A 20648-nucleotide genomic window follows, 5' to 3' on the forward strand; every position below is an offset into this window, starting at 1 on the left:
TGAACACCAGGAGGGCAGGCAAGGTGGCTCTGTGGGTAAGGGGGCTTGACACCAAGTCTGATGACCCACATTCAATCCCTGGAAGCCACGTGGGTAAAGGCAAGACCTGACTCCTGAACACACACATGCACACAGACACACAGTAACTAAGCAAGCAAATGTGAAAGAGGATGGAAACACCGAGCAGCATTCAGCACTGGAAAGAACGGGACGGCCCACTTACCCACTGCTAGAGCAGACTGATCCATCCGAGCTAAGAGGGAACATAGCTGCACCGCCTGGTAAATGCTAATCATATCCCACACTCAAGACACATCACACTGATGCTTACCTAGGGAGAAGGAAGCATATGTGCACACAGAGGCTTGTATCTGAATGCTCACAACAGTCTTATTAACAGGCAAAACCACGGCAGCAACTCAAATGTCCATCAGTGGCTGAAGGGACAAAGCTATTCCAAGAAATGTCTCCGCTCTGAGAAGACAACACAAAAGACTCGGCACATACTAGCAGCCTCATCAGTCTCATGATAATTATGTGCAGTGAAATGAGCTCTCTGAGAAGAGCACACTGCATGCTTCAGTTTATGTACAGTGCAAGCAATGTAAGATCAGGGAACATGGGTGGGTGGCATCTGGCCCAGAGAAAGGGATGTCAAAGGGTCCAGGGACAGCTGGAGACGATGGGGAAATGTATGGCCCTGACAGCAGTGAGCATTTCACCATTTCCTCACAGTGCACACTTCACATGTGAGTGCTACCTGTCCTGTTACAGTCTAGAGCAACGGTTCTCAACCTTGGTTGGGGTCATGACACTTTCAGGCTGACATAACAGATAGCTTGCATATCAGATATTTACATTATCATTCATAACAGTAGGAAATTACAGTTATGAAGTAGCAACAAGAATGACTTTACAGTTGGTGGTCACCATACCATAAGGAACTGTTAAAGGGTCTCAGCATTAGGAAGACTGAGAATCGCTGGTCTAGAGATTTTTCTAGTAGAACTATGGTCTTCATTTCTAATTATTTACACCTTATAAAGAATACTTCAGAACTTTATTTTTCAAGGTGCAAAATAAAAATTTGAAAGGTATAAATGTTATATCACTGAAAAACAATGTCCTATGTTCACACAGAAAAAGAACACAATCAAAATCAGAAATCCCACGTCTGTATGAGAGCACAGCTGACCTAGTGCCCAGTAATGAGCGCACCACTTGAGTCAATCGCAGGGCACCTGACCCCTCTCCTCTGCATCCTCTACACTCCCGTGGCTCCCAGCACTGACACCGTGAGGTGTGGAAACCCGAAGCATCTTCAGCGCATCTCCCAGCTCCTCTATGAGAGGAGCCCGGGCGGAGGCCAGTGGCTGTCCTTGACTGACTTCACATCCCTGGCTGGCCATGTTTCTGCAGAGCCCACTCTCCCTGATGATCAGGGCACTGTCCTCTTCCAAAAGTGGGGCTTGCAGAGAAGTGAGCAGGGAGGGCTGGGTCCCAGCAGGCTCCTCTTGCTCTGACGCTGAGTCCTCTGTGCCAGAGGATGAGGTGCTGTCCGAGTCACTGGGCTCGGGACTGGAGTGTGGAGCCTGATGCGAGGGATTGCACTGGGCTGCTCTTCCAGCACCTTCCTCCTCCTGGACGAGGAGTGCGGCGGCTTCCAGTTCTGGCAACTCTAACCCCAGCTGGGCCTTACTGAGCGAGACTGCTTTCAAGGCTTCGGTTAGGGCAGCCAACTTCTTGGACCTTGAAAATGATATTAAGAAGAAAAATTAGGTTAGCTCATCAATCAGACTGATGCCAACAGAGTCTAAAACACCACAAAGCTGACACACATGTCACACGACACGGGGCAAACCCCAAGCAGCGCACAGATGCAAGTGTGAGAAACAGAGGCTGTGGAGGAAGTGTGCATTCCCTTTGTGACTTTAGACTGCAGAAAGCCTTTTTATCATTCACAGGACAGGAACTCAGGGAAGAAAGCTTGATGTAGTCAAACTATAGCTAAGAGAAGCCCCACAACCCATCAAAACCAGCTCAAAGTACTAAAGTTAAGTTGAGAAAACTATGCTCAATCCCAGATCAGACCCTAATCCAGAGGCCGTTTTGGAAACCAGAACCTAAGCCAGGATAACCAACCAGAAAGATGGGCAAATGACAGACCAGGTGATGGATGTCACAGGAGTTTCCCTGTCCAATTACGTGAGTGCAGAGGAGGTCTTCGACTGGACAGGGAAAAGGGAGGCAGCACTAAGAGTTGCAGAGACAGAGAGCGTCTCAGGGTAGGAGGAGAAGGAAGATGGCAAGATGGCTGTAGACATGAACCCACATGCCGTTTACCAGCCACAAGTAGTTGTGGTATCATAAGGTTAGATTAATTGGGACAAGCTTTTATCACTATCAATTGGCTTTGAAATTATTGTATTGGCATCTTGTAACTTGTGATATCATTGATACATACATGTGGTTGGTTAATTAAGCATTAACAGTCTTGATTTTACCGGGTTACTGGGTATTGTGATATGTAACACATATTGTTACATATGTTTCATTTTGTTATTAGAATGTGGGATCCCTGACTACATGGGTTTATGGCTGAGGAAGTTCTAGCAGCTCCTGGGGCAAGTGAGACAGATGCTGCAGGGGCTAGCTGGAGAGAGTTGATGGGGGAGACAGGAGTGCAAGAGCGTGTGGTCCAGCCGGAGAGATAGTGGATTCCTTTTTAAATATGTCCTACAACAGATGGAGACTTGATGTTGCCTACTGTTTAATTTTTAAATCTATTAGTAATGTGTGATGGTTTGTATATGTTTGGCCCAGAGAGTACCACTATTAGGTGTAGCCTTGGAGTAGGTGTGTCACTGTGGGTGTGGGCTTTAAGACCCTCACCTTAGCTGTCTGGAAGTCAGTATTCTGCTAGCAGGCTTCAGATGAAGATATAGAACTCTCAGCTCCGCCTGCACCATGCCTGCCTGGATGCTGCCATGTTCCCACCTTGATGATAATGGGCTGAACCTCTGAACCTGTAAGCCAGCCCCAAATAAATGTTGTCCTTGTAAGAGTTGCCTTGGTCATGGTATCTGTTCACAGCAATAAACCCTAACTAAGAATGCAATACCTGCTACTTAAAAATGTTAGGGCTTGTGAGATGGCTGAGGAAAGCAAGGCGCCTGTCACCAAGAGTGCCATCCTCTAGACACAATGAAGAACTCATTTCTACAAGATGACTGTTTGACCAGGTGTGTGTGTGTGTGTGTGTGTGTGTGTGAGAGAGAGAGAGAGAGAGAGAGAGAGAGAGAGAGAGAGTAGTGGGTGTCAATGACTGGAATGTAAATAAATAATAATAAAAACATGATTAAGTTTCAAAATAGTATGGACATATAAAGTGATAGAAAGCTTGAGGAATGGAAATGGGACTCGTTACTCGATTGTTTCACACATATAAGAGGAAAAATGGGGAAGCTATTTGAGGAGAAGAGTCATGTTGTGGCTGGGTGGCCATTTTGTTCTTTCAAGCATGGGAATAAAATTACTATCGGTCTGATCTGCTGTTCCGTGTAAGTTCTAGAATCCATCTCTATAACGGCGAAACCATTTCTATCCATAACCAAACCATCTAAGGGTGATTCTCTGACTCTTTTTGTCACATTCAAGGCAGAACTAGCTAGTTCACATTAAAAAGAAAAAAGGAAAAGAAAAGAAAAAAAAAGAAGGAAAAAAGGAAGGAAGAAAGGAAAAAAAGCTCTGTCAACAACATTAAGTAGCTAGACTCCTACACGTGCCACTGTCTGATATTCTTAGTGAATACATGCATCCCTGGCTGCAGTTATGGCTTTTATGTGTAAACGGGAAACATCTCACATGCTAAGAATGCATTTGCTAGAATCAGTACTGAAGAGACCTGACAACTGGATCATCCTAGTATTACATTTAGTCAGAGCCCAAACTATATTTTCTTAGTTGTTACAAATGTAACTCCGCCATGGAACTGCACATTCTTTGTACAGTTGTAGCATCAGTAACATCCCATTGGAGGATTATTTTAAATTATAGGTTGCTGACGGATGAGTTCTAGTAAACTTGCCTATAGTGAAAGTGTCAAAGCAACAGTTCTAAGCACACAGCTCTGACACAGCTAAACTGATACTGGCCCCCCCCCCCCCCATTACTTCACATTTGGTGACTGAGCAGGGAGTGTTCAAAAGGACCCACAGCTCTCTTTAACAAATTGCCGAAGCACAGAAAGAGCCTGAAATGTATTAGGGGGCAGGGCTCAGGCCTAAGTGAAAGCAGAGGCGTGGTTACAGAGCTGTGTCTCAGGTGATCAATCAACTTTTCACCACAGCCCGCCACGGCAGGTCTGTAAATTTCATAGTAAACCACTAGCTTTCATTTCCTCTGCTCAAACCCAGGCCTGCCGGGCAGGATGCTCTGAGACCAGCGGCCACACCTGCTAATGCAGGCCAGGAAGCAGTGTGAGGCAGTTCACAGAGGATGACAGTCTGTTGGCTAACTCTGCCAGGACACCTCACCTGCAGGGGAGGATTCTGCTCCTGAGCCCCACACAAAGTCTTAGCTCCAATCTGAAGCCAAGCAATGATACTTGTTAAAGGACACCAACAACCGTGCCGCATCAGAATTCCTTTCTACTGGAAATTTAGAAACATTTCTAAACTTCATGGCCCTTCACACACACACACACACACACACACACACACACACACACACACACTCACACACACACACACACACTCACACACACAATCTTTTTTTTTAAGATTTTATTTATTTATTTTATATATATGATGAGTACACTGTAGCTGTCTTCAGGCACACCAGAAGATGGCATTGGACTCCATTACAGATGGTTGTGAGCCACCATGTGGTTGTTGGGAATTTGAACTCAGGACCTCTGGAAAAGCAGTCAGTGCTCTTAACCGCTGAGCCATCTCTCCAGCCGTCACTTTACTTTTAAAAACTTACATTGACTTACTTAGTGTATGTGGTGGTGGCAGTGCCTCGGTGTGTGACCAGAGTTTAGAGGACAACTTGAGGGAGTTGGTTCTCTCATTTCAGGGATTGAAAATGGGTGTTAGGTATGGGGCTAAATAGAGTTAGTTACCTGTTGAGCCACCTCACTGGCCCCTGCCCTAAATCTAGTTTTATAGACTAATCTAAAAGGTACTACACTGGCTTTAGGTAGAAGTTGCCAGCAAAGTCCTACCTTGCTTCTGAGGACCGGCATAAAGCACAAATGCCCACTGGCAGCCGTTTGCAGCAGCACCACTAACGCTGTCTGCCCTCTGGAGAAGGGGCGACTGCTTTATCCCAGAAGGGGTGCGGAGCACAAGTGGCTGCTGTTTTATAATTTATTTTTATTTATTTTATTTTAAGTATACCTATGTCTTACCTGTATGTCTGTCTGGGTGAAGGTGTCAGATCCCCTGGAACTGGAGTTACAGACATGTGTAAAGTGCCAGTGTAGGTGCTGGGACATGAACCTGGGTCCTCTGGAAGAGCAGATCAGTGCTCTTAACTGCTGAGCCACCTCTCCAGTCCCAAGTACAAGTTGTTTAAGGCATGTCAGCTTCCAGTTCAGTTTCCAACTAGATTTGAAGGCAGTCTGTGGCGTGACAGTGAGAGCCTCGTAGACTGGGGATTAGCAGTTCTCTGAACTCCCCGCTCCGGAGCTGCCCTAGTCAGCACCCATACATAGGCTACTGGTTCTTTCACAGTCTGGTGGCTGCAGATGGGGAGGGAAGGTGTTGACAGGGCAGTTCTTTCTGAGGGGAGCGTGGCCCCACTGCTGCCCTTAGCTTCTGGCATGGCTGGAAGTACAGGAGCCCAGTGGCTTGTAGATAGATGCAGAGTCCAAGCTTAATTGCCATCATCATAGGGTAACCATCACTGCTTCTCTTTGGTAACGTTCCACAGACAGAAACCTGAAGGCTGCAGGACTTCCTGAGGACACCCTGATGTCTGTTAACAGACAGACCCACTGAGATTTGGTCCTACAGAATGGTTCTACCTCATCCTACCACTTATAACCGAGCTGGTGTGAGGGCTCCTTTGCTGCACGCTTGAATGCCTGTGACTCCCATGGTAAGAGCTGCCACTGGGCAGGAATCCTAGGTTCCCCATGAGCAGGGAGCTCCCTCTTACTCTTTCAATGGCTTATCAGCGAGTTGTGGCAATAACTGAAATTATTTAATATGTGAGAAATACGGGAAAAAATTCGAGAGAGGCTAAGGAGATAGCTCAGTGGGTAAAGTGCTTGCTGCATAAACACCTAAATTTGGCTTCCCAGTACCCATGTTAAAAAGAATACATATAGACTGGAGAGATGGCTCAGTGGTTAAGAGCATTGGCTGCTCTTCCAGAGGTCCTGAATTCAATTCCCAGCAATCACATGGTATCTCAAAAACATCTGTAATAAGATCTGATGCCCTCTTCTGGCATGCAGGCATACATGCACATAGAACACTGTATATATAATAAATAAATCTAAAAAGAGAAATCATAATCTAGGCTTAGAGCGTTGGCTCGGCAGGCAAAAGTGCGAGCAGCACAGGCCTGACGACCTGAGCTCACAGCTCCAGACCTCATGTAAAAGCCAGGCTGTCTTCTCATCTCAACACATATAACAAAAAATAGATAGATAGATAAATAAATAAATAAATAAATAAATAAATAAATATTAAAGAAAAAAAATCTGGACGTGTAAGCACCTGTAACCCCGCAAAGTTCAGGTAGACTTGCTGACTTACTGGTCAGCAAGTCTACCTGAACTCTACCTTTGGTCTCCACCCACCCATGTCAGGGTGAGACCCCCCCCATACACACACATTTTAGTACTATGAAGACATCTCAACTTGATTTATGTCATGAGCTTCAGAAAACCAACTGAAGCCTTAAGCCAGGGTCAAACCTTTCTCTATGGACATGATAGGAACCACTTCTCCAAGGTACTGGCAGAAAAGACCTTCTATCTCCTTGGAATGTGATAAAGTATAGGAAGATCTTCAAATTAACCACAGCTCTATATATCTCACACATAGAGTCTTAAGTATACAGCAGTGTGACACAGTGATGACCTTTTTAAAAATGCTTTAGTATGTGCTCTCAGGACAAGTTTACAAGCATCTGCTGTCCTTTCCTTTCCTTTTTCCTTTCCTTCCCTTTTTCCTTCCCTTCCCTTCCCTTTCCTTCCCTTCCCTTCCCTTTCCCTTTTTCCCTTTCCCTCTTCCCTTCCCTCTTCCCTTCCCTCTTTCCTTTCCTTTCCTTTCCTTTCCTTTCCTTTCCTTTCCTTTCCTTTCCTTTCCTTTCCTTTCCTTTCCTTTCCTTTCCTTTCCTTTCCTTTCCTTTCGTTATTTGGTTTTGGCTTTTCAAAACAGGGTTTACCTGTGTAGCCTTGGTTGTCCTGGAGCTGGCTCTGTAGATCACACTAGCCTTATACTTACAGAGATCCATCACCTCTGCCTCTCGAGTGTTGGGATTAAAGGCATGTGCCACCACCACCTGGCTGTATTTTTATTTCTTTAAGGCTCTGATAATGAATAAGTTTTCATTAGCTCAGCACACACACACACATTTGGTACAGTAGATGTAAGAGAGGAAGAGGAATAAAATGTTTAAGTGACATGGTCAGATCAGCAAGCAGGTCTAACATGGACTGGACCACACCAAAGGGCTATGTTAAGGAACAAAGATCCTTTCTGCATAGGCTACAGGACTGCTACTTCCTGGGTCCTACACTGGGGTGGGCTCTGTTCATAGTGATATGCCTCATTATCTATTCAGTCCTCACAGCAAGTCCTAGTAAGAAAGCCTCTCTAGGCCGCCAGTGAGGAAGCTCAGGAAAGGACACTGGGCGTCGGAGAGAGAGGGGGAGGGACATGGAGGAAGACTGACTGATTGAAAACAACTTCTGGTACAAGTAGAAAACAAGTTAATAATTTATGAGTAAAACCAAATATCTCGTCAAGTTAAAAACAAAAATAAAACCCACCTATCTTTGTAGGCTGGAAATGGATGTGGTAGAATGGGTCTTGCCACCTACAGAGGAGACAGAGCTCTTCAGCTGTCCTCTCGGCAGCTACCCCAGGCTCCAAGGAGAACAGCACATGGACATGCCAGAAGCTCTTACCCACCTCACCACCTTGCCAGCCCCTGGGTTTGGTCTTTAAGCTCCCCCTTCTCAGCATTCGTATACCGTCTACAATCCCTCAGGAGCTCACCACTGGAGTATGCCACTGATGTCACTTACAGCCAGATGACGGAATTGCTGAGGCCTGTATCTTCTGCAATAACACATCACCAGGATATAGTTTCAACAGTAAGTCCCTAAATTTGACTAAAGGTTGGCTCTACCTTACATGAAGGCAAGCGTAGTGAGGTTCCAGATTTTGACAGTAGATAACACTATTTAAGGGCACTGGAATGTATCACTCCATAACTAACTTATGTGGCACTGTCAGAGGTCTGTGGGGGGCAGCAAAAGCCAACTCTAAAAACTGGTGCTCCTCTTAAATATCCTAGACCCTGTCAACAGAACATGTAAACTATCTAAAATAGTTCTGAGGTTGGGAGCTATCCCATACTTTGTTATAGTGATCACGTGACTATCGATGATAAAACCCCACTAGTTAGCTGGACATCTCACCAAACCTCGTGTTCACTTATTCTTCAAGACTTACAGTTGAAGGACTCTTGCATTATTAGAACTGGAGAATAGCCAACATGTCCCTGTCGGACTGAAATTGGTACCCATAAAAATCACTGACTGCTACAAGTAAGAATGAGAGAGTGGCTGACGTATTATTTCACTAAGCCAGGTTTGCATAGTATACAACTGAAAACCACCACAGTGAGATGCTTATAGCCAAACCCAGTGGCAGCTTAGTAGTGTATGTTTCTACAGGAACTGGACGCTAAAGCTGGTTATGGTTGACTCAAATGATGGTGTCAAAATACTTGCTGCTCCAAAGGAGAAGGGAGGGGCCCAAGTGTGGCTCCCTTTTTATGCCTTGTCTGAGAGTCCAGATGGGTTTTTCTCTTGGTGCCATCTCACTTCACTGAGAAAGCTACCCCCACATGGAGTAGTTTACAAAGAAGTAGGGAATGGTTGGCAGGGAGCACAGAGCTCAGCTTTGATCACAGCTGCAGGCCCTACCTGCTTCAAAAGAACCACACTGCTCTTCCACTCCCTTGCTCAAAACCACAAGAAATCAGCTGTGATAAGCTGACAGGCAAAACATTACACAAGCTACTGACCCTGCTGCAGGCAGGGAAGAGCTGCCTCTGCTTGGCTTTGATTTTCCTAAGCCTGAGCCTCAGGGAGAGGCAATAGGACTTTCTTCTTGCCTAGTGCTCCCAATGGCAAGGTACATTCAGATAGTGCCTGGAGGAATACCAAGTGTAGAAGAAAGGGAAATAAATAAATAAACAAAACAAGAACACAGGCTAAATGCAGAGGCAAGCTGTCGTCAGCAGCCAGAATGAAAGATCATAGCACCATTCAAAGGCAACCGCATTTTACTGGCTTTTGCTAAATCACACAGGGCTGTCCCCCACTCCCCACCGCCCCCACAGTGATCTTCTTCATGTTGCTGTCCTGCTGTGTGAGGCAACCAGACATTATAAACCTTGCTTGTGCATTTTTTTTTTTGTTCCCATTGTTTAGTGTGCATTCAAAGAATCAAACAGCAACAGAGCCTCTTCATGTTTGGCTAGGGAACTAGGCACTGAACAATGACAAGCAGCAGTTTTTCCTATAACACATGCATCTGAGTTGTTTCTAAACTGCACAGCCTCTCTGAGGCTAATGGCCAGCCACACTGTGCCTTTACAACACAGCTCAAAATGAACCACCAGGCTGGCTGGTACAACCTTGGTCTGGCTCCCCTAAGCCCTCTAGAATCCTGGTGTGGTTTCCAAACTCATTTCATTCTAATGTGACCACTGCTGCCAACCAGGTGCCACAGGACCAGCTATCCAGGATTTGCTAGGCCCTGACAATGCAGAAGTGCCAGAGGCTTGCCCAATCACGGGAAGCTGTTCCCAGTATCAGAGCTCTGACCCACCAGGCCAAGGCCACAAACTGTGGCCCACAGAAAACAAACAGATGGAGTCTTGTGGGCAGGTGGAGTCTGGACAGAATGGAAAACACTTGTACCACATAATAAAGACAGCTGGCCCCCATGCCAGCCAACTGCTACCATGTGAGGATGGGCCAGTAACTGCCAGAACGCCATGATTCAAGAGCAGTTATAAATCTAGACTTTCACATAAAATCTTACAATGTTTAAGTGTTAAAACCAATTTAAAGTTTTTAAAAACATAGAGAGAGCCACCAAATGTGACCCAAGGTAATTAGCTTACAACTTTTCCATTTACTTAGCTTTTCCCAATTCCCTGCCATTTTCTGCGTGCTACGGCAGCATGGCTACTTCAAAAAGGCTTCTACACCTTGTGGGACTGTCCTAACTTTCATGATGTGCTACAGGTAGGAGATGGCCCTGCCTAGCCCACCTCTCCTTCCTTTGCCGTGCTAGGTCATACCCCACCTCTCTTCACTTCTCTCTTCGAGACGCTCCTTCACTAAGCCCATGGACCAGGCTGAGTGCCTGTCTCTGAATGAGCTGGGGTCACCCACAAGCTCTCTAATTCTGCCCTCTGAATGGCTTGTCTCTTCAACTAAAACACATGCTTTGTACAGACACTGCTTCAGAGTGCAAAGTGTGTCTGGGGTTTTGTGCTCTGGAATATGCCAGAGGGACTGGCTGACCACAGCCAGGCAGTTAAGACCTCAGGCCCTGACATCAAACAGGCCTGGGTTGCTTGATCTCTCTAAGCTTTAATTTCTATACTTGCAGCCAAGGGCTATATTAAAATGAGATATATCCCAAACGCCTATGCAGCCCATGAGAATGCGAGAAAGAATGTATAGAAAGCACCAGACCAGTGCCTGGCATGCAGGAAGCACTTGACAAGTGTTAGTTGTCACCATGATGGACTGATCCCACTGTTAAGCCAGCATGGCACCAGCATTTATTGACTACTTACACTGTATGCCTATCTCCCCTATTTTAGGGATGGCTGGAGCAGAGTTTAAGTGGCTTGTCTATGGGAACAGCAGAGGTCTGAGGACTGACAAGCTGGCTCAGAGCTTATACTCATGATGTTCATGGTTTTGCTACAGTATTCACAGTGGCAAGGGGGTAACTCTGTGACATCAGTCTTCCCAAACTGAAAGCAGACTGGCTCTGTGGACCATGGCTCACATCAAGAGCTGCCCCGGGCCTGACTGGAGCTCACAAGTCTTAAGAGGGAGGAGTATGCTTCTGTCAGTGTGACTTGGGTTCTTGGTTTGACGAATAAACTCAGGATGAGAAGGAAAGGGAAACACAGCCAGAAACTCTAAGACTACAGATACGTGGGGTAAAACGGTGATAGACAGTAACTGGTGACAAGGATGGCTTGCTGTTACATGAAACAACTGGAAAGGAATCAGAATGACGTGTGCCCCAGTATCCATGAGGAAAACAGCAAAGAGATGTGTCTTGTTTGGCTTTTAGAGAGGCAAAGAAAATATAAGACCAGCAGTGGTGACCCCCCAGGAGCTGTTGGAAGTCACAAAGGTGAGACTGCCTGTTGGGCCAGCCTAAACCCAGGAACTCTGCTGGGAGACAATCTCCAATGGGGGGCTGTGATTGTAAAGTTAACCGGACTCACATCTGACCTGACTGGAGAGACTGAATTTAGCTTGGCAGAAAGTAGCCCAGTTCCAATCTCAGCTTTCCTCATTCAACACTCCATTCACATCTTAAGTAAAATAGAATGTCCATTCTAACTCCTTCAAACAAGAAACTCTCGTCTAAGTCTTCAGTCTTCCAATGACTGACCTTACACCTGGCATGCAGAAGAGCTCTATAAATGATTACTGGTGGATTTCCAGAGTCACATTTTACAGCAGGACCCACCTATGACACGATGGCAGGAAGCAAGAAATACAGACTTGGATTAGAGGAAAGGTGTGGGGCCTTAAAGGAGGGATTTACATGAAAGAGAGGATAGGAAGAACAGAAAGGACTTGGTGATTGATTCAATATGGAGCTGGGAATCAAAGACAGGAACACATGACTGAGATGAGCCAATCACCATAACCTGCTTAATGAGGACCAAAGACCAGAGCATCTAAAGAGTCCCAAGTTATTAATGGATTGCAGCTTTACATCATATGCTCGAAGTGTAATTTTCATATACACAAAAGGCAAGGTTTTGTAAGAATATTTGAATTTAGTACAAATCGGTTGTCTAAAGTTTACTGAAAAATGTTTACAAGAAGTAAATCCATTAAGAATAAAAGAATCTAGATCAGCCAAATAGTAATTAAAAGACCTGGAGTGGGACAAGGTACACACGCTTATAATCCCAGCACCAGGGAGGCTAAGGCAGGAACATCACAAGTTCAAAGCCAGCTTGGGCTACATAGCAGGACTCTGCTTCAAAAACAAGAAGAAATAGAGCTGAGCCAGCCACACTATCAGCAGACAAGACAGTGAGACAAAAGCTACTGTTAGTGATAGAAACATCACAACACAGTGAACATTGAGCTCATCAGAGAGATGTAGCAATTATAAACTATTATCACCAGCAACACATCTCTCCATAAAGTAAAGGCTGACAAGCCTAAGGAAAACAGACAAGCCTGCCTGCCAACACAGTAGGACATTTCCGCACACCTTTTCCAGTTCCTAACCGACAGATGCAACAGCCCAATCAGTGAAGATAAAGGAAAGCAACTCATCCAGCTGACAGGCTAGTGCATTTGTGTGTTAAGGTACATAGAGCATAGCAGAACATAACAAGCAGAAAACACACGTTGTTTTGAATAAAGCTGAAATTTCACAAAAGCCGACTATATGCTATATAACACCAATCTTAACCAAGTTCCAAAGAGTAGCACAATTCTTTGACAGAAACAGAACTGAACAAAGTTAATAGCAAACACAGTGTTTTAAAAGTCAGTATGTTTGGAAAGGAGAAACCCCACACATTGTATGAATAAAACCAGCAAATATTTAGAACTGAGTAATAGTGAAAATCCAGTGATTTTAGTCTATAAGGTAACTATAAAGCAGAAAGGTGGAAGGAAACATACAGTCTCAAATAAAGCAAGGCTTTATGTAACTGATAATTGGTTAGCAAGTGTTAATACTAGAGGCCAAGAAGGAAAATAAAGCAGAATAAATCCCAGAATGACAGAGATAAAGCCATCATATAAAAGACAACTGAAGTAGACAGGATCAACTAAAAAGCACCAACACATGAGACAAATACCCCTCCTTCTCAAAGTGCATCTTACAAACAGGCAGAGCAATACAAGAACAAGTACAAGCACCCTGGCTGTAAACCCAGACAATTTCAGACAAGTGGAAAAGAGGCCTACAAAGGGTAAAATAACTCTATGTCAGAAAACTTAAAAATCCTAGGAAACAGACAAATCTCTAGAGAATTCGAATCTATTGAAACTGAATCCAAGACTATGATGGGACTTTCAGGTAAGATGGAAGAGCAGAAGCCGCCTCTGTGAGGGCGAGTCAAGAAGTTACAAACGAGAAGAAACTAATCTTGTCCCAAGGAGAGAAACAGGAAAAAAACAACCAAACAGACAACAGTCAGACCGTGAAGGAGGAGGTAAAATGACGATGGACAGGCGCAGGAGTGGATGGGCAAGGCAGAAATGCAAGCCCAGGGCAACCCTGGGAGCAGCTGCCTAGAGCAGGGAACATTCACAGGGTGGGGAGCCTCAGTCTGTCCCGGGAAAGCAGATGTGGAAAACACACCCAAAGCTGCAGGCAGCAGAAGATTCAAGCTGAGACATCATAAAGAATGATAATTCTGCCTGCTGGTCTGAGCCTGAGGGCCAGTGGGAGATCTCATTTAAGACACTGTACTTCACTGCAACAGAGCCCAAGAACTCCAAAGTTCCAAACACCATACCCATGGTGTCAGTTCTCCACTGCTCCTACTGACCTCTGACCTCTACTGATCTCAATCCTATGGTTGCTTCTCATGTGTTCACCACACTCGGTTTGGGAGACACCCCTCAGCTAAAGCATCAGGGGCGATGGATGCCCTGGGGAGCCCTGGAGGATAAGAACATCTTCCTAGACTACAGAAGGCAAAGCTAAGCATGAAAGAGACCCCAGTACACTTTTCTATTGCTATTTTTATTGTTGTTTTATACACTCCGACAAAGCCAACTTCTAAAAAAAAAAGTTTATTTTTGGCTTATGATCCCAGAAGGTCGGGGGAGGGGGGGCCAGCAGGGCAGCAGGCAGGAAAGGTGGAGCTGTAAGTTGGGAGCTGAGGGGCTCACGTTTCCAAATATAAGCAGAAAGCAAAGAGATTGAACCGGGAATGGAGCATGGCTTTAAAATCTCAAAGCTCATCCTGGTGGCAACCTTCCTCCAGCAAGGTGACACCTCCCTTATCTACCCATACCAAGTGGTCGACTGTTCAAACTCCTGAGCATGGAAGGACCATTCTTATTCAAACCAGCACGTAAGGGAAACCGCAGTGTGAAGACAGCAGTGGTGGACAGCAGACACCGGGCAACAGCTAAACCACAGGAAGGATGGGGACCCCCAGGATCAGCTGACCCCACCTACTCTGTGCACTCACCCAGCAGGCTCCAAGTTTTGAGGGATCAGAAAGAAACTCCCCTACTCGGATTTCTTTCATTTCTAATGTTCAGGAGGGTTTTTGCTATACTGTATTCTAAAAGAGACCCTGTGTGTCATCCCCTTTCATATACCCATTGAACCGTTTTCCATTTAGGGAAGTACTTTTCCTTTCTGCTGGCTTCCTCCTTACACTCTCCCTTCTTTATATTTAGTAGTATCTTTACCTTATCAGCTTTACAAAATTACTTCCTCTAATGGTGTGTTAACTATTTATCCCCTTTCTTATAGTTACCTAATTTTGATCCCGAACTTCCTCACTATGACTATTCTTTGGGTATGCCCTCCGTCCTCCATTTCTTGCTCTTGTTTCTTCCTTTCTAAATCATTCGTCTTCACACCCCTCCTTTCTCCTTTGACCTACTTAATTTTGCATCCCCTCTTTTTCTTCCCTTCCTAGTCTCTTTCCTAAAGACAAGATCTCACTACTTAGCCCTGGTAGGCCTGGCACTTGCTATGTAGACCAGGCAGGCCTCAAATTCATAGAGATCCTCCTGCATCTGTCTCCCCAGTGCTGGGATTAAAGGTGTGAGCCACCACACTCAGCCTTCCTGGCATACTTTCTATATCTCAGTCACTTACCATTTCCACACTTAAGTAATCCTTTATTTCAAAGCACATTCTACAGTAGATGTGGTCATTTTCAGTTCTGTGGTCAGTGGTGATGTACTCGCTGGGTTATAACTTACCTGAGCACATCTATCTTGCATGGTGTGATGTTGCTGCGGCTGATACAGCAGTTTGTTTCTCCTATGTTGAGTGGTGCTGGGGACTGACCCTTGGAGAGCAGGCTGCTCAACAAGATCCCCTCTACAAGTGCAGAAGAGACTGAAACCAGGAGACGCGCAAGGCACATGCAGCACAGCAACGCAAGGACAGGGAAAGCAAGACAGTGTGACCCTGAAAGGCAGCGGCCCTCCACGTACTGACATCTCAGACACCAGACAAAGGCCAATGAAGATTCCAAAGGCCAAAGAGAATACAGACAACAGATGAATTCATCCAGGGCCCAAAGAGGAAAGCCAGTAACGCAGAGGTAAAGTCAGCAGGAGAACAGCAGCAATTTAGGTAAGAGCAGCAGCGACAGGGTAAGAAAATTAAGCAAAGAAACAGAAAGAACGTGTTAGAAATAAATTCAGAAAAACGAACCAAATAAGATGCACAGTGGGAAACCAATAGACTGAACCAAGCAGGGAAAGAAGATCAGGGATGGAGGGCAGGCGAAGACACGCTGCATTTCAGCAGTGCTCAGAGCAAAGTGCACCACCATATCCAGGCGCTCTGAGACGTAATCAAAGTTGAAACTAAAGACTCCATGGGAAGGAGGAACCCAGATAAACACTAAAGGCAGAGGCCCTGTTCAATAATTGAAGCACAAAGTTCCACACATCTAAAAACAGACATCTGAACAAGAAGCACTATGAACCCCACACATGTGTGGCCAGAGAAGACCCCTTCCACACTATAGCCAGTTTACAAAGAATACAAAGCAAAAACAATATTCAAAGCGCTAAGGGGAAAACGCCAACTCACCAACAAAGACAGGAATAGCAGATCTCTGGTCAGCAAGTCTTGAAGCCAGGACAGCATGGAATGATATATTTCAAAAGCTGAAAGTAAATAACTGCTAGCCAAGAGTGCTGTATCCGGCAAAGCTAGTGTTTTAAATGAAAAGACAAATAAGGGCACTTCAAGGCAAGCACAACTCAAGGCAGTTCATGACCACCAAGCCAGCACTGCAAAAACCATAGGAATACTATATACAGAGTGGGAAGAAAGATGGTCGCAATCACAAGACCAAAGGGAACAGTACATTTCAGGAAAAGACGGGCTGAAGTAACCTCAGAGTTCAACTGTAACATAGGTCAAAGGGGCTTGACAGATATCTACAAAACATTCCAACCAAAGGAAGTGGAATCTCCATTCTTCTCAGCAGTTAACCTTTCTAACCATGGACTACATTCTAGGCCCTGAATCAAGTCTGTAGGAACACAAAAGAATCAGGACAACCCCATCTTATCAGATGACAGTGCAACAAAACTACAAACCAAATAGCAAGAAAATCTTCAAAAACCACACAAATAGGTGAACACTGAACAACACAGTCCTGCATGCTCAGTGGGTCAAAACATTCTAGAATCAAAGGAAAATGAAAGCAGACCTTCCAGAGTGCACGAGCAAGGAACACACACACACACACACACACACACACACACACACACACAGTTTTTAGAGACAGGGTTTCTCTGTGTAGATCTGGACCCGAATGTCCTGGAACTCCCTCTGTAGACCTTGAACTCATCGACCCTCCTGCCACTGCTTCCCAAGTGCTGGGATTAAAGTGTGTGTCATCTGGCCTGGCCAGGCAGGACATTTTAAAGAGGAAACTTTCTAGTTATAAAAGCTTATGTTTAAATAAGACAAAACAGACCAGAAAGATCTCAAGTAGTCTGAAGAGTCACCTCACCTCAAAGTCACAGAAAACATGATCAATAAACCCCAAAGCAGCCGATGGCAAGAAACAACAGCATAGGCCAGGAATGAACAAAACGGAGTAAATAGATATACGGAATCAAAGAGTTAGTTCTTTGGAAAACAAAACAAAACAAAAATAAAACAATAACCTCTAGCCAAATAAACCCAAAGAAAGAAAAACTTGATAAATTCAAGATGAAAGAAGTGTTATTTTTTACAGATTCTAATAAAATACAGAAAATCATTAGGGAGTATTTTGAAAAATTATAGTTCAAAATCTGTGACATTTAGAATAAATGGGTAATTTCCTAGGTATATATGACCTACTAAAATTAAGAAGATACAAACAAACAGATCCATAACATTCAACAAGACTGAAGCAGAAATAAAAAACCTCCAACAACATAAATCCAGGCTCAGATGGATTCACCAGTGATGTTTACTGAACCTTTAAAAAAGAGCAACACCAAGTTTCTTAAACTGTTCCAGAAAATAGAAAGGCAAAGACAGGATTAATAGTGATTCATAAAGCCGGGATTACACTGACACCAAAACTAGACAAGGGAAAAAGTAGACAACAATAGACAGAGTTCCCCGATGAACACAGATGCTAACATTCTGAATAAAATCAGTGCAAACTGAATTCAAGAACACATTAAAAAGATCACACATCATGACGGGCATCATTTCAGGATGCAAAGTTGGCTCAATATACACAATTCAGCACATAAACAGATTTAAGGAAGAAAAAAAACTACACGAACATCTCAATTATTCACAAAAGGTCTTCAATAAAATTCAACATCCTTTCATGATCTAAAATCCCTGAACAAACTAGAAATAGATGGAACTTGGCTGAATAAGATAAAGGCTAATACAATATACCCATAGCCCATGTCAGGCTACGTGGAGAAAAACCAAGTGCATCTCCTCTGCAGTCTGAATGAACTACAGTGCCCACACTTCCCACTCATACTCAGAACTAGTGTTTAGAGTCTTAGCGACTGCAGGAAGTCAAGAGAAGGAAACAATGGGCACACAAAACAGGGAAGGAAGGGGTTAATTTATCTGTCTGAAGATACATGAACATATAATTAAAGGAACCTATAAACTTCACCAGAAAGTTTTTAGACCTTATGAACACATTTAGCAAAGTAGCAGGATACAAACTGATACAGAAATCAACAGCTTTTCTATATATCAACAGTGAACTCAGCAAAAAATAAATTGGGGAGTGGGGGTGGAAATCTCTTTCACAACAGTTTAAAAACAAACAAACAAACAAACCACAAAAGACCTGTGAAAAAGCCACTTAGAAACCTACAACTATAGAAGCTCTCTAGAATATATAATTATACATATGTAAGATGAGTTTAAATGGAATAATTTTAAAATGGGGGGGGGGAACAATGCCCCTCTTAGACACCATAGGCTACCAAAACAAACAAACACAGTGCTAGGAACGTGTGCCAGTTGGTCTTTGCCAACTTGACACAGACTTAGAAACATTTGGAAAGAGGAAGCTCATTTGAGGAAATGTGTCCATCGAGACCACCTATAGGCAATAGGTCTGTAGGGTTCTTTTCTTGATTGGTAATTGATGTGAGGAGGTCCGTCCCTTGAGGAGGAGGTGGGGTGCATGTGTTTGATACCGTTGTCAAAAGTTCAAGGGCTATAACTGTTGACTTCTGAGTTCTTTATTTCATTTGTATGCATGTGTGTAATCTATGTGAAGTTTTTTGGGGGGTTTATCATAGGTCCCCCATTCTTTTATTGAGAATAGGACTTAAACAGCATAGGAAAAATACCTCAAGAATTGACAATTGAATTGAATTGAACTGAACTGAACTGAACTGAACTGAACTGAACTGAACTGAATTGAAATTAAGATGCTTCTGTTTAACAATGGGAACAATCACTGGAGTTAAGAAATAGCCTACAGGATGGGAGAAAATGTTTGTCATTTTATACACCAGACAGAAGAGTAATATTCATGATATATAAAGAACTACAGAATTTGAACAGCAAAAAATAAAAAATTAAAAACCCAAATCATCCAATCACTAAATGGGCAAGTGAAGTGAATAAATCATCCCCCAAAAGGAAGGAACACAGTCAGTGAATACTAGAAAGGATGCTCAATAGGCGTGGCCAGTAGGGAAAAGCAAATTAAACTGTTTGAGGTTCTACTTCATTCCAACCAGAATCACTAAAATCAAGAAAACATAAGATAACAAACACTGGAGAGGATCTGAGGAAGAGGGGACCTCTTATTCACTCTTAGTAGGAATGCTAATTTTTGCAGCCACTATGGAAATTAGTACAGTTTCCTCAAAAAAACCTGAAACTAGAACCGTCCTCCGACCTAAACATCTTTCAGGCATATGCCTGAAGAACTCTAAGTCAGTGCACCACAGATACGTGCACATCCATGTTTACTGCTGTATTACTCACACTAAGAAATGTATCCAATTTAGACGTCTATAGGCAGAGGAATGGATAAAGAAAACGTGGTAACACAGGCAAGTGGAATTTTATGCACCCATAAACAAAACCGATATTTACAGGAACTGGATGGATACAACTGGAAGTCACATTAAGTAAAATGGTCAGACTTACGTATTTTATGCACACATGTGTTTGTCATGAAATTAGAAAGGGGAGCAGAAGAGGATAGGAAGCGATCTTAAAGGTAATGAGAGATGGGGTAATGAAGTCATGTAACAGCAGAGGAGCTAACTACAGGAAGCAGGGACCAGCTGGAGGGAGGGAATACAAGGGAGGAGGGTAGCAGGATGGGAATGAACGGGCGCAAAGCATGGCACCTGTGCATGGCTACACCACGATGGCACCTAGTGTGTTATGCTATCCTAAAAGAGTAATCTAAATAAATGACTCCTAGAGAAATAAAGAACCGGAATGGTCTGCGTCACACAAAAATTTAAGAGTTAAACTTCTCCACAAAGAAAATTCTATTTAAGATTCAAGCAATAGTTAATATTCACTATTCCTCAAACTAGAAAAATCAATACCCTTATTTTTTTTTTTTTTTTTCCTTTTTAAATCAGGCTGGGCTAACCTTAATGACAGTGCTGAGACTGTGAAAGAAAATACCTATAGCAGGTTAGTCCATATCACAGTGACATGATAAACCATGGATAAGACAGGCATGCAAGGCCTAATTTTTGTTAGGAGATTTGCACATGGCCACTGATTACATGAGCGGATTAAAGGAGAAAATTTTAAAATCACTGAAAAATGAGGAAAAATATGCAGTAAGATTGAACAACCACTTAGAATCAAAACTCTGCATACTAAGAATAACAGGAGCCCGCTCCAGCTGATAAAGGCCATCTATGAAAGCATAAGAAAAGAAAAGAAGGGCAGAGAGTATGGGAAAGAAAGCATCCGACTGTGCTTTCG

At 43.8% G+C, this 20648-nt stretch overlaps 1 protein-coding gene across 4 annotated transcripts in view; it reads right to left on the reverse strand.

Moving 5' to 3' along the window:
* The window catches only part of Shq1 (SHQ1 homolog (S. cerevisiae)), a 99373-nt gene that overhangs the window by 229 nt on the left and 78496 nt on the right, over positions 1 to 20648 (reverse strand). For 2 of the 4 annotated variants that reach the window (XM_006506669.4, XM_006506668.4), the window contains one exon: positions 505 to 1749. In XM_006506669.4, the coding sequence (XP_006506732.1) occupies positions 1227 to 1749 (523 nt within the window). In that variant the 3' untranslated portion in view covers positions 505 to 1226. Of the gene's footprint in view, positions 1750 to 20648 lie in introns of all 4 variants that reach the window. The other 2 variants (NM_181590.5, XM_006506670.4) reach the window with 2 other exon arrangements.

This window comes from Mus musculus, chromosome 6 (genome assembly GCF_000001635.26).
Source record: "Mus musculus strain C57BL/6J chromosome 6, GRCm38.p6 C57BL/6J".
In the NCBI taxonomy this organism is placed as follows: Eukaryota; Metazoa; Chordata; class Mammalia; order Rodentia; family Muridae; genus Mus; species Mus musculus.